We start from the raw sequence: 13231 nt of genomic DNA on the forward strand, positions 1-13231 counted from the left end.
GGTCCTGGGAGACAGTCAACATGGTTTTAGGAAAGGGAGATCGTGTCTAACTAACTTGCTTGATTTTTTTGAGGATGCAACATCGATAATGGATAATTGCAAAGCATATGACATGGTTTATTTGGATTTCCAGAAAGCTTTTGACAAAGTCCCGCACAAAAGATTAATTCTCAAACTGAACGCAGTTGGGATTCAAGGAAACACATGTACATGGATTAGGGAGTGGTTAACATGTAGAAAACAGAAAGTACTGATTAGAGGAAAAACCTCAGAATGGAGTGTGGTAACCAGTGGTGTACCACAGGGATCAGTATTAGGTCCTCTGCTATTCCTAATCTACATTAATGATTTAGATTCTGGTATAGTAAGCAAACTTGTTAAATTTGCAGACGACACAAAAGTAGGAGGAGTGGCAAACACTGTTACAGCAGCAAAGGTCATTGAAAATGATCTAGACAAGATTCAGAACTGGGCAGACACATGGCAAATGACATTTAATAGAGAAAAGTGTAAGGTACTGCGCGCAGGAAATAAAAATGTACATTATAAATATCATATGGGAGATACTGAAATTGGAGAAGGAATCTATGAAAAAGACCTAGGAGTTTTTGTTGACTCAGAAATGTCTTCATCTAGACAATGTGGGGAAGCTATAAAAAAGGCTAACAAGATGCTCGGATACATTGTGAAAAGTGTTGAATTTAAATCAAGGGAAGTAATGTTAAAACTGTACAATGCACTAGTAAGACCTCATCTTGAATATTGTGTTTAGTTCTGGTCACCTCGCTATAAAAAAGGATATTGCTGCTCTAGAAAGAGTGCAAAGAAGAGCGACCAGAATTATTCCGGGCTTAAAAGGCATGTCATATGCAGACAGGCTAAAATAATTGAATCTGTTCAGTCTTGAACAAAGACGACTACGTGGCGACCTAATTCAAGCATTCAAAATTCTAAAAGGTATTGACAGTGTCGACCCAAGGGACTTTTTCAGCCTGAAAAAAGAAACAAGGACCAGGGGTCACAAATGGATTTTAGACAAAGGGGCATTCAGAACAGAAAATAGGAGGCACTTTTTTACACAGAGAATTGTGAGGGTCTGGAATCAACTCCCCAGTAATGTTGTTGAAGCTGACACCCTGGGATCCTTCAAGAAGCTGCTTGATGAGATTCTGGGATCAATAAGCTACTAACAACCAAACGAGCAAGATGGGCCGAATGGCCTCCTGTCGTTTGTAAACTTTCTTATGTTCTTATGTTCTTATGTTAATTTAACTGCGTGTTGACACATAGCATGACACATAGTGTTGGGGGGCTGTCAGAGGTGTGAATGGTAAGACATTAGCTGAGTCACCCAGCTGCATGCCTTTGTTGTGTGTGTGTGTGTTCCACTCTTACTGCTTTACTTGAGGTTAGTGGTGTGAAATATCATGCAGGGATGCATTTCTGCCCATGCAGTTTACCTGAAAGCCTTCAAGTAACTGTAGCTAACCAAGTGGTTCCATAAATCTTAACCATTCTACAAAGTCTCAAATGTGCAGTTTTGAAAGAAATGCCTTTTATAGCACACATGCATTTTCATTTTAAAACAAACTATAAGGACACTCAGTTTCTATGCCTTGTTCTTTATTAAGTTGCACTTCTTGGGTCATTTCACCTGAGCAGTGTCTTCTGGGCCGAAGCATTTTACTGGCTGAAGGCATGTTGGTTAAAAAGTGAAGCAGGTGATTGGTTAGTGACAGGGGAAAACAAAAAAAAAAAACAGTGAAGGGGTGGGGACAATTCCACACCAGGTGAAATGACAAACCATCTAAAAGCATGACTTGTCTACTGTAGTACTTGAAGTGCAATATCAGCAACGGTGCAGTAACTTTGAACTGTTAATTTAGTCAACAAATAGAAACAGTCTTTCAAATAGCTTTTCAGTAAGTATAACTTACGTAAATAAAGGAACACACAGTCTGCTTACACGTTTCAGTAGTTACTGGAGTGTGCTCTGCATTCCCGCTGCTTCCTGTTGGTTTTGAAGCCAGGCTTATGTCGGGGGACAGATAAATGAGAGTTCATAACAAGCAGTGTAGTGGTGATCTAACAAAAAAGACAGACAGGGAAGGTAAAGGCGTATGACGGTTCTGTGTAGCATTTTATAATAGAATCAGTCTTTTACAGCGCTGAGTGACAGGTTAATGAGAGGAGGATAAATGGGCTCTGACTGTATAATTAAGGGACATGCATGGTAGAGAAATGTGATGGAATTACTTTGTTATATTACTTTAGGCTATAGCATGGGTTCTACATGTGCTGCCTGTTTCAGGCAATATGGACAACACTTGATTACATTGTTGCCTGTTTTAGGTTTCTGGCTGAATGTTCTTGCAACAGAGACTTGAAATGGACGGTTTGATCAGCACAGTCTCTTATTAGGTTCGTTCCACTGCTTTTAATTGGCTTACAAAACTAACATGCATGCAGGGCTGAGAGCTGCATAGGGCTTCTAGATGAACCTTTTTATATGACACTTACTGTGGTCGTTAGCCAAGATGTTTACCTGCTGTATGTCAGTGAGCAATACGTGACATGCTAATGGCAACATTTTGTTTTATTCTTGGCTGAGAGCCGAACAAGGTGACTTTAACCTTTCCTGCATTCAAAATGAATTAGTTTTGAATAAACCAATACTGGATATTCCATAATTGAGATCAGATACAGAATGCTGCACTGTTGCACTGTCAGCGTAAAGAGATTTAATACTGACAGGACTGTGATTTGGAAATTGCTTGCAAAGTGAAACCAGTGTTGAGTAATTGTGATGGAATTAGTTTGGCTTGGTCCGAATGTTTGTTTTTTGTAAGAAAAAAAAAAGTACAGAATAATCTTAATCTTTATCCATAGCCAAGGAAAGCCATTCGTGAAGGTCAACAAACCCGTGGGGTGCTTGCGTTGAATGGCTGTGTAGCAAATAACGTACAGTACATGCCTGTAACATGAAACAGAAGTGATTCTCAGGGGTTTAGCTGTTTGTACCACACTTACCTCAGATTTTTTTTCTTGATGAGCTTTCAATGTTGTTACTATTAAATACTTACAGTTTGCAATGCAGTATACAGTTACAGTGGTTTGCAGAAGTATTCAACCCCCCCCCCCCCCCCCCCCCCCCCCCGTTTTCACATGTTGAATTACAAATAATGTTCAAACAATTTTTTTTTATTCAAAGCTGTAGTGATTAAAAACTGAACACTGTTATATGAAGAGGAGATTAAATGTCAGTAAAGAAAATGTACAAAATTTAATGTACTGGTTGCACAAGTATTCAGCCCCTTAAGTCAGTACTTGGTAGAAGCACCTTTTGCAGCAATTGCTGCTGTAGGTCTTAGGTCTCTACTGACATTGCACAGTAGGATGGTGAATTATTTGCCCATTCTTCAAAGGAAAATTGTGCCAGTTCTGATAAGTTTGTTGGGGATCGTTGATGGACGGCAATCTTCAAGTCTCACCATAAATTTTCAGTTGGATTTAAGTCAGCACTTTGATTGGACTACTCAAGAACATTAATTCTCTTCTTGTTCAACCACTCCAGTGTGGCTTTGGCTTTGTGCTTCGGGCCATTGTCCTGCTGAAATGTGAATTTCCTCCCCAGTGTCAGTCTTGCACCATCTATTCTCCTCTCTATCCTGACAAGCTTTCAAGTCCCTGCTGAAAAGAAGCATCCCCATAGCATGATGCTTGGATATATAGTGACAAGTGTTGAATGTAAATCAAGGGAAGTAACGTTAAAACTTTACAATGCATTAGTAAGACCTCATCTAAAATACTGTGTTCAGTTCTGGTCACCCTGCTATAAAAAGGATATTGCTGCTCTGGAAAGAGTGCAAAGAAGAGCGACCAGAATTATTCCTGGTTTAAAAGGCATGTCATATGTAGGCAGGCTAAAAGAATTGAATCTGTTCAGTCTTGAACAAAGAAGACTACGTGGCGACCTAATTCAAGCATTCAAAATTCTAAAAGGTATTGACAGTGTCGACCCAAGGGACTTTTTCAGCCTGAAAAAAGAAACAAGGACCAGGGGTCACAAATGGAGATTAGACAAAGGGGCATTCAGAACAGAAAATAGGAGGCACTTTTTTACACAGAGAATTGTGAGGGTCTGGAATCAACTCCCCAGTAATGTTGTTGAAGCTGACACCCTGGGATCCTTCAAGAAGCTGCTTGATGAGATTTTGGGATCAATAAGCTACTAACAACCAAACAAGCAAGATGGCCTCCTCTCGTTTGTAAACTTTCTTATGTTCTTTTTTTTTCAGCTAATTCACTGTTAAAACCATTTAAAGTAGACTTTTTTTCCATTAAAGCAGAAGAGATCACTAAAAAACAGTAAAGCAAACTTTTTTTGGTTTTTTTGCGGGGCTCACTAACCGTTCTAACAAGATTCTCCATCAAGTACCAGGATGAGCAGTATACTAGCTTACAGCATGCTTTGTTTTTCTGTGAGATTTGAAGAGCCTGGAGCCCAAAGTAAAACTTTTTAAAATACAATACACCATAAATGTAGATGCAGCTCTCAGCTTGCATCTGCCAGTGACATCTGGGTGCCTCTTACAGCGAGAGGGCTCTGCCTGTAATATGAAGGAGAGCAGATGGACTCACATAGTTTAAATTGAACATTTATAGAGTATTTATAGACATGGAACATTACCCAGTGATAACAGTTTATTGATAAATTATGGGAACAAGTGCGACAGTAGATTATGCTGTTTTTTGACATTTTGAGTAGCTTTTTAATATTTCTATTGTAATGTCATAATGTTTCATATACATTTTTTTTATTTAGCTGAAAATAGACCCACTAGACAGGCTTTGTGTAAGTTGCTCTTTGTTGCATTGATGTACAGAATTTATCTTCATCAGTCACGGGGAATTTCCATCTATGGATACAAGTTTGAATGTCAAGCATGCCCAGCATGTCACACCAATTTACTGTAGAGTGGCGCATCAAATAGGAATAAAAAAGCAATTACAGTACATTCTGAAAATACAGAAATAGAAGTTTCGGCTGTCATCACTATTCAGATTTCCTGATGAAGGTGTACAGGCAAAAAAAACCAAAAACATTTTGTCCCCTTTTCCGCTTGTGTATTTATTACTTAGTTGTGTTTTTCAAATTGCTTGCAGTGCTGCTGCAGTGCCCTTCTGTGTGCTGGCACAGCTACTGGAGATAAGAAAGTGTTATAGAAACAGAGCTCCCATTCCCTGGCTCTAGCCACACTCTCTGCTGTGCTCTGTGTTAGTCATTGTTTGTTTTACCACCAATTTCTTCTTCATATCTGTTGTTGTTGTTAATTTTTCAACAGCTACACCACTGTACTACACGCACGGTCTTAACAAAGGTAGACAGGTCCGAAATCAACAGTGATGGTTTTCACTAACCGCAGTTGCTGTGGCTCTGCCAAGCATCCCACAATTCAACTTCTGGTAGGACAAGCTGTTCATTCGATGAGTGTAGTTTACAAACATCAGGTACTGCATGCGATCCTGGAGGAAATAGCAGTCAAGTGGGGTGAGCCATTGTGTATCTACTGTAGCAGTACTAAAAAGAAAAAAGTTATAACAAATCTAAAATGTTCATTCAACTGCTAAATTAAAACGAAAGACATTCTCACCGACTGATGAACAATTAACATAATCAGTTTATACATGTTTTTACCCTATTGAATTTGCCACCATGTTGTCTTATTACACAGGATGTTGCCTGCTTAGTCATGTGAACTCTGGCAGGGTAACATTGGTCTGCCATTGGAAGAAAAACAAGTACAGGTGCGGAAATAACAAAGTGTTCCAAGAAGCTTTTACAGGGTTTACAAAATATAGCAAGTAATAGCGCAAAGAAAATTATGGTTAGGATTGGTTAAAGTCAAGAGGCCTGTCTTAATAGTGATTAGAATCAGAAAATAAGCAAAAATTGAACCATCAAACGAGGATCAAAGGAACAAAAAACAGGGTATTTAGAGGAAAAGAAAGAGACACCAAATAAACACACACATATGTAAACATACCATTGGCTTTCAATGAATTTCAGATTTTAGAATTGACAAAATTTCAATAAACACAAGCTAAGTACAAATTATTGGTTTAGTTTTTATTTTACTTAAAATATATATATTTTTTTGCAGCTATGATAGTGCACTTATTCCATGCAACTATAGAAGAGAATAAGAGTCAGATTATGTTTTATTCACAGTAGTACGGTAACTTCGAGCTTTGTCCCCCTTTTCCCCATTGTACGTACATACGTGGATATATGGATAGATTGGTTAGTTTAATAATTAAAGACATAGATTAGAAGGGCAAGTTTGCCTAGCCCTGCTATGTATATACACTACCGGTCTAAAGTTTTAGAACACCTCCATTTTTCCAGTTTTTATTGAAATTTACGCAGTTTAATGTCTCAGTGTACTCTGAAATTAAAGCATAGAACAAATAAACAATTGGAGATAAAAAAAGAAATCATGGAATCATTTTGTTTAACAAAATTGAATCAAAATTTTTGACTCATCAAAGTAGCCACCTTTTCCAGATATAACAGCCAAACACACGCGTGGCATTCTTTCTACAATGGAAATCAAATATTATTCGGAAAGTTCTTCCCAACACTGTTGCAGAAGTTCCCACAAATGTGTTGTACTTGTAGGTTGCTTTGCTTTCACCCTTCTGTCCAGTTCATCCCAAACCAGCTCGATGGGGTTTAAATCTGGAGACTGTGCTGGCCATTCCATGATTTGAAGCCTACCGTCTTGTTCTTTTCTTCTAAGGTAGTTCTGACATAGCCTGGAGGTATGTTTTGGGCCATTATCTTGCTGTAGGATGAACCCCTGATCAACTAGGCATATACCAGAGGGTATTGCATGACACTGTAAAATGCTGTGGTAGCCATTTTGGTTCAGGGTGCCACTCACTCTGTGCAAGTCGCCGACTCTGGATCTCTGCAAAAGAGACCCAGACCATTATGCTTCCTCCTCCATATTTGACAGTTGGTGTTACACACCTAGGAACCATCCTTTTGCCTACTCGACGATGTACAAAAACCCTGCGTGATGAGCCGAAGATTTCAAATTTTGATTCATCGGTCCATAAGACCTTCTTCCAGTCTTCAGTAGTCCACTGGCGGTGCTTCATGGCCCAGGCAAGCCTCTTTTTCTTATTTTGCCATCTAAGCAATGGCTTTCTTACTGCCACTTGATCTGTCAAACCTGCAGCTCGAAGTCTTCTCTTCACAGTTGAAACTGAGACTTGCTTACTTCGACCTGTGTTAAGCTGTGCTTGAAGCTGTTGTCCTGTGAGCCGCCTGTCACGCAAGCTGTTGACTCTCAGAAACTTGTCTTCTGATTCTGTTGTGGCTTTGGGTCTGCCAGACCTCTTCCTGTCAGAGTTTCCTCCAGTTTCCAAGTGCCTTTTGATGGTATAGGAAACTGTACTCACTGACACCTTGGCTTTCTTTGCAATTTCTCTAAAGGAAAAACCTACACTTTTAAGGGTTATAATGGTCTGTCTGTCTTCTCGCCATTATGATAGCAATATACTACTTCCTGCAGTACAGTACTGTCCAAATAATGCTTAAGAGGGTGTAGTAACACAGTCTGTTCCAACACTGCTTTTATACAGACAGAGGGTTTGTAAGTAATCAACAAAAGTTGGGACACCTGTAGGAATTGTTAGCATCAACTTTCAAGGCTTAATTTACTTCCATTGCTGCAGAACAGCTGTAAGTTGTTAACCCATTACTTGTTCCCTGAAAAAGGCCTTTTTGTATAACTCTGAAATGTACATTATTTTTCAGTTTTTGGTAACTTAAATTTATTTTTTAACCTCTGGCAGTTTACCGCTTACCTTTGTACCATTTCAGGTTATTCACTGGACTTGAACTGCTTAAATTTCAATAAAAACTGGAAAAATGGGGGTGTTCTAAAACTTTTGACCGGTAGTGTACACACAGTACACACAGTACACACAGATCAGGGCTAGACAACCTTTGCCCTTTAAATCCATATCCTTAATTATCCAATTGAACAAGTAAAACCCCTGACCATGTATTCAGTTACTTGATCAATTAAGCTGTCAGTGTGATGGAGCCTTCAGCCCATATTCATGCTGAATGTGAACTGTGAAGGATGTGTGTTCTCATTCCTCACCAGGGCTCACGTGAATACTGTGCGTCTGTCAATACCTCCAGCCCCGCTTTCTCTTCTGGGTTTCTGCTCTGAGTTTCACTGTGTACACATGAGGAATGCTAGCAGCTATCAGCAGAATAGATAGATGTGAGCTATACTCTTGCAGGTTACTCAAGGAGATTGTTAACTGGACACATCTTTTTGTACAATGCAATTGCTTGCACTGGGTCTGGGCATACCTGACTTTGCTGCACTGCTTATCTCCTGTAGTTGCACCTCCAAGCATAATTATGTAATTGACAACAATTCTTTATAAAAAAAAAAAACCCAAAAAACAGCAGCATCTGGCCTCTCATTACTCATCGTTTATCTCCTCTCTTTTCACTTCTCCTACCACCTTTATGCTAATGATGCCCAGGTCTTCCTCTCCTTTGACTCCCATAACCCAGAATGCCTCTCGGCTATCTGAACTTGTACACATTCTGATCACCTCAAACTCAACTTCTTTAAATCTAACCACATCTAGTTTACTTCTGCTTCCTCTCCCTCCTCTGACCTCTCTATATTGGTATCTGTAGCAGGGTAGCGTCAAGAGTGAGACTGGGTGACTAGGAACTGCAGTTTAAATTGCTGGATGTGCATATTTAACAAACAAAATAACACAAAAACTCAAACAAAAGGGCACAAGGGCTAAAATAGAGGATTAAACAAAATACCACAAAAATTGTCAGAGCCTTTACTGAACTTTTTAAACACTACGGCAACACACACGTCAAAAAACTACTCCCCTAATCCTCTCTACTGCACTTTATGCAGGTGGCCGCTCCCCAATTAGCACCAAGTCTGCACAAACTGGAGAGTGGCCACACCTGCAGTTACTGGTAGATACATTAATCCTGTTCCCGCCACAGTATCCCTTGACTCAATAACTCTTACTTCATCTTCTGCTAAAAACCTAGGTGTTATTCTTGACCCCTTCCTTGCCTTCTCTGAACACATCTCCTCCGTGGCACACACTTATCGCTTCTTTCTTAGCAACATCTACCAAATCGGTCCTTTTTTCACTACTTATTCCACTTAACACCTGGTCTGTCAATGCTGTTATACTCTCCAGATTAGACTGCTGTAACTCTCTGCTTGCCAGTTTCCCTGCTTTGGCTATCTACCCCTTTCAGCTCATTCAAAATTCTGCTGCTTGTCTTGTCTTCTCACAGCCTCGCTACACTCATGCTACCCATCTGCTTTGCATCCTCCATTGCCTACCTATCTCAGCTCACATTCAATTCAAGACCCTTGTGTTTCCTACACCCCCTCTCGCCCTCTTCGCTCCTCCTCTACTGGCCGACTGGTCATGCCTTTCCTCCACTCTCCATCCTCCCATGTCCGCTCCTTCTCTTCCTTTGCCCCTCTGTGGTGGAACCAGCTTACGGGGAACTTCAGGGCTGCTCTGTCTCTCACTGCCTTCCACGCGTCCTCAAGACCCCCCCTGTTTAGACTGCACTTACCATGCACAGGACTTGCCTGACCTGAGCACCATGTTCTGGATACTCACATAGCGCTGTATCGTTGCACTGCTAATATGTCATTGTAGATATAACTTGTTGTAATCCTAACTTGTTACTTCCTAGTTCATATTGTATTTTAGTTGTACTATTGCACTTACTGTAAGCTACTGTATTTCAATATTTAGCTTGCATTGTAACCCTGTACTGCATTGTAAGTTGCCTTGGATGAAGGTGTCTGCCAGATTAATAATAATAATAGTATGATTAAAAAATGGAAACTGGCCTGCAGCAGGTAGCAGTCTGCAGGGGCTTCATTCAACAGCAGCCTTTTTTAAGAACTGCCTGAGGGGTGATGTGGTTGCCGTTCAGGACTATTTATTTTGGAAAAAGCTCAGAGTATGTTGCAAGCCTGAAGGGGCGAGGGTAGGTCTTACCTTGTTTATTGAGCTCATGTACTGTCCAGGTATGGTCTTGCTTATTCTGCTGTTAGTGCAGCGATGATTTTATTGAGGGCTCTGCGGTTCTTTCCAAAGTTCATCAAGTGTTTCTTCCTTTCTTTTCCATTCCACATGCTTTTGAAATCGCTGTTCTGTTTTTAATAACTGTAATATTATACTTGGTTATATAGCAGGTATTATTATATTATTATTATTATTATTATTATTATTATTATTATTATTATTATTATTATTATTTATTGTTATTATTATTATTGTTATTATATTATTATTTTAATTGTGAAAAAAGAGATTCAAGTCTAAAAAGGACTCTACCCTTTATCCATGTGCAAGAGACAGCCAGTTTAGAGTGTCTAGATTTATTCATTTATTTATTTGTTCATTTATTTATTCCATTAAGTTTGCGAGTGGATGAAACAGTTCCTTGACATGTTTAGGTAAAGGGCAGACTTGTCTGCCCAATTTTCTTTTCAGTACTTTCCGTGGCATTTAACTTTTAGGATTGGGGCCAGTAGATTAAATCCATTTGAACCAACAATGTTTATATTGCCTTATTTTGTCTCTTAACACATGGTTTCAGTTTGCATCATTACAACTTCTCTAAGCACTGCTGTTTGTAACTTAATTATTGCTACATTTTTGTCACAACTTTCCTTGACTGGCATTTACCCATCTCTGAAACGACAGGGGGAGGCCAGTGTGGAGGGTGTGCTGAACCAGCTGGTCCTGGAGCATCTGCAGCTGGCACCTTTACAGTGGGGTGAGTCAAAACCAGGCTTCATTTCTTCCCACTTGGTGTGCTGTCCAGTATTTGGCTGTGGACTATTCCTGTTTTATTATTTAAATCATAAATCACCTGATTGTCCTGTTTGTAAATGCTGCGTATTCTTTTAAAATATATTATTAAAAACTTGTCATTCAGCTTCAGCGTTGTTGATTTTGCATGTTAGTTATTCATGCGCTGGTCAGTTTTGGTTTACAATAGATTTGTAGGTAATGTCCATTTAAACTGCAGACTAAATCTATTCTTAAAATGTAACTTGTAATTATGAATTGTGGGCAGGTGTGTGTTTTCTCTGTATTTGCATGGGAAAATCCACTTTCTATATTGGAGCCCACTTTAAAGACTAAATAATATATTGGCATAATCTAATCTACTGGGATTAGAAAAATAAACCATAGCAAAATAGTAATGGCGGACTGTCAATCAAAACACAAATCTGCAAATCAGAGCTAATAGATTGTCTATCTGGAGGCGGGACACAGAGCGAGCATTCTGGCACGAGGTCAGTGTTGAAATCAAGTGATTGCTGTGCTGGCAGATGTGATTGCCATGGATCCTAGTTTTCCGCAATCTGGTACTTGAATTAGGAATTCAGGAATTAGAATTCAGGAATTAGATCTACATTAAACATGAACGTTTGTTTTCATGGTTTACTTTAGCCAGTCAGATTTAGAGTAGAGCTGTCCTTGTCTCTTAGAGCTGCAGAAACATCCTGTAGTTTGAAACAGCCAAATACGACCCACTGTGTTAGATACATAGTTTAGAGCAAGCCAGGTAGGGATAGGGATCTGTTTGCCAGATAGGGATCTGCTTGTCAGATAGGGATAGGGATCTGTTTGCCAGATAGGGATAGGGATCTGCTTGCCAGATACAGGTCTGCTTGTCAAATAGGGGTAGGGATCAGCTTGTCAGAGCGAGATGGGGATCTGCTTGTCTGATAGGGATAGGGATCTGCTTGTCAGATAAGGATAGGGATCTGCTTGTCAGATAGGGATATTGATGTGTTTGCCAGATAGGGATAAGGATCTGCTTGTCAGATAGGGATACGGATCTATAGGTCAGATAGGGATCTGCTTGTCAGATAGGGGTAGGGATCTGCTTGCCAGATAGGGGTAGGGATCTGCTTGCCAAATATGGATCTGCTTTTCAGATAGGGATAGGGATCTGCTTGTCAAATAGGGATAGGGATCCATTTGTCAGATAGGGATCTGCTTGCCAGATAGGAAAAGGGATCTGCTTAGCCAGAAAGGGATGTGTTTTTCAGGTATGGATAGGGTTCTGCTTGCCAGATATGGATAGGGTTCTGCTTGCCAGATAGGAAAAGGGATCTGCTTGCCAGATAGGAAAAGGGATCTGCTTGACAGATAGGAATAGGGATCAGCTTGCCACAAGCAATTGCACAATCTGTTGCATTTTGTTGTAAAATGTCTTGGACATATTACAGTTCTGATTTACTGTTAACAGTCACTTGACTGTGCAGGATTGCTTGCACTGCCGCACCGTTTGGATCTAATGTAGTAATCAGAGTGAATTCTGAGTGTTATAAACTCAATAAGACACTGCAGTGAGTGCTCTGTGACTCACAGTGCAGTGAGGGAGTGCCATAATTGTACATAGGTTATTGCTTACATAAACAATGTTGAACACCAGTAAACAATGAATACCAATTGGACAGAGTAGTTATACAGCAGTGTGCACATGTATTAGAACACCCCATTTCTTCTGTAGTTCAGCAGTGTGCACATGTATTAGAACACCCCATTGCTTCTGTAGTTCAGCAGTGTGCACATGTATTAGAACATCCCATTGCTTCTGTAGTTTAGATTTGTTCTGCATGTGAGATCAAACCACTGGAACTGAAAATCCTGGAAAATTGTAAACTAGGCAAATGAGTGATTTTCACAGGCCACACATGCATTTAATGTATAACAGTAAGAGAAAAGGAGCATAGAGCCGCAAATGGTAAAATGCATGAGATTTGTTTAAGATGCCTAATTAAAGCACAGAGTGATTCACACACGAGTTGTTTCTATATCACTGATTGCTGACCGAAAATGTAAATTCTCACACCGAAAGGTTCTCATGCAGGTAGGTATATAGAGGATATCAGTGACAAATCTTGAGGTGTCCTGATACATTACTGTAGGTTTGCTGCTATTTGTTATTATTATAATATTGATTTTTTGCTGGAGTAAGGCTCTCCCAAGCAAGGCTGTACAAAGCACCCGCAAGGTCTATCTGGCTGCCTGACTAATTATGTTTCCCTTTGCATGCCCCCTGCCCTACTGCTTATTGAACTCTTTCCAGCCTTTGAAACTGCAGCTA

General features: G+C 39.8%; 1 protein-coding gene across 2 annotated transcripts in view; it reads left to right on the forward strand.

The window, feature by feature from the left end:
* The window catches only part of trappc9 (trafficking protein particle complex subunit 9), a 370303-nt gene that overhangs the window by 233679 nt on the left and 123393 nt on the right, over positions 1–13231 (forward strand). For both annotated transcript variants that reach the window (XM_041249230.1, XM_041249231.1), the window contains one exon: positions 10792–10882. In XM_041249230.1, coding sequence (XP_041105164.1) covers positions 10792–10882 — 91 coding nt within the window. The remainder of the gene's footprint in view (positions 1–10791; positions 10883–13231) is intronic.

The sequence above is a fragment of the Polyodon spathula genome, chromosome 4 (assembly GCF_017654505.1).
Source record: "Polyodon spathula isolate WHYD16114869_AA chromosome 4, ASM1765450v1, whole genome shotgun sequence".
Lineage (NCBI taxonomy): Eukaryota > Metazoa > Chordata > Actinopteri > Acipenseriformes > Polyodontidae > Polyodon > Polyodon spathula.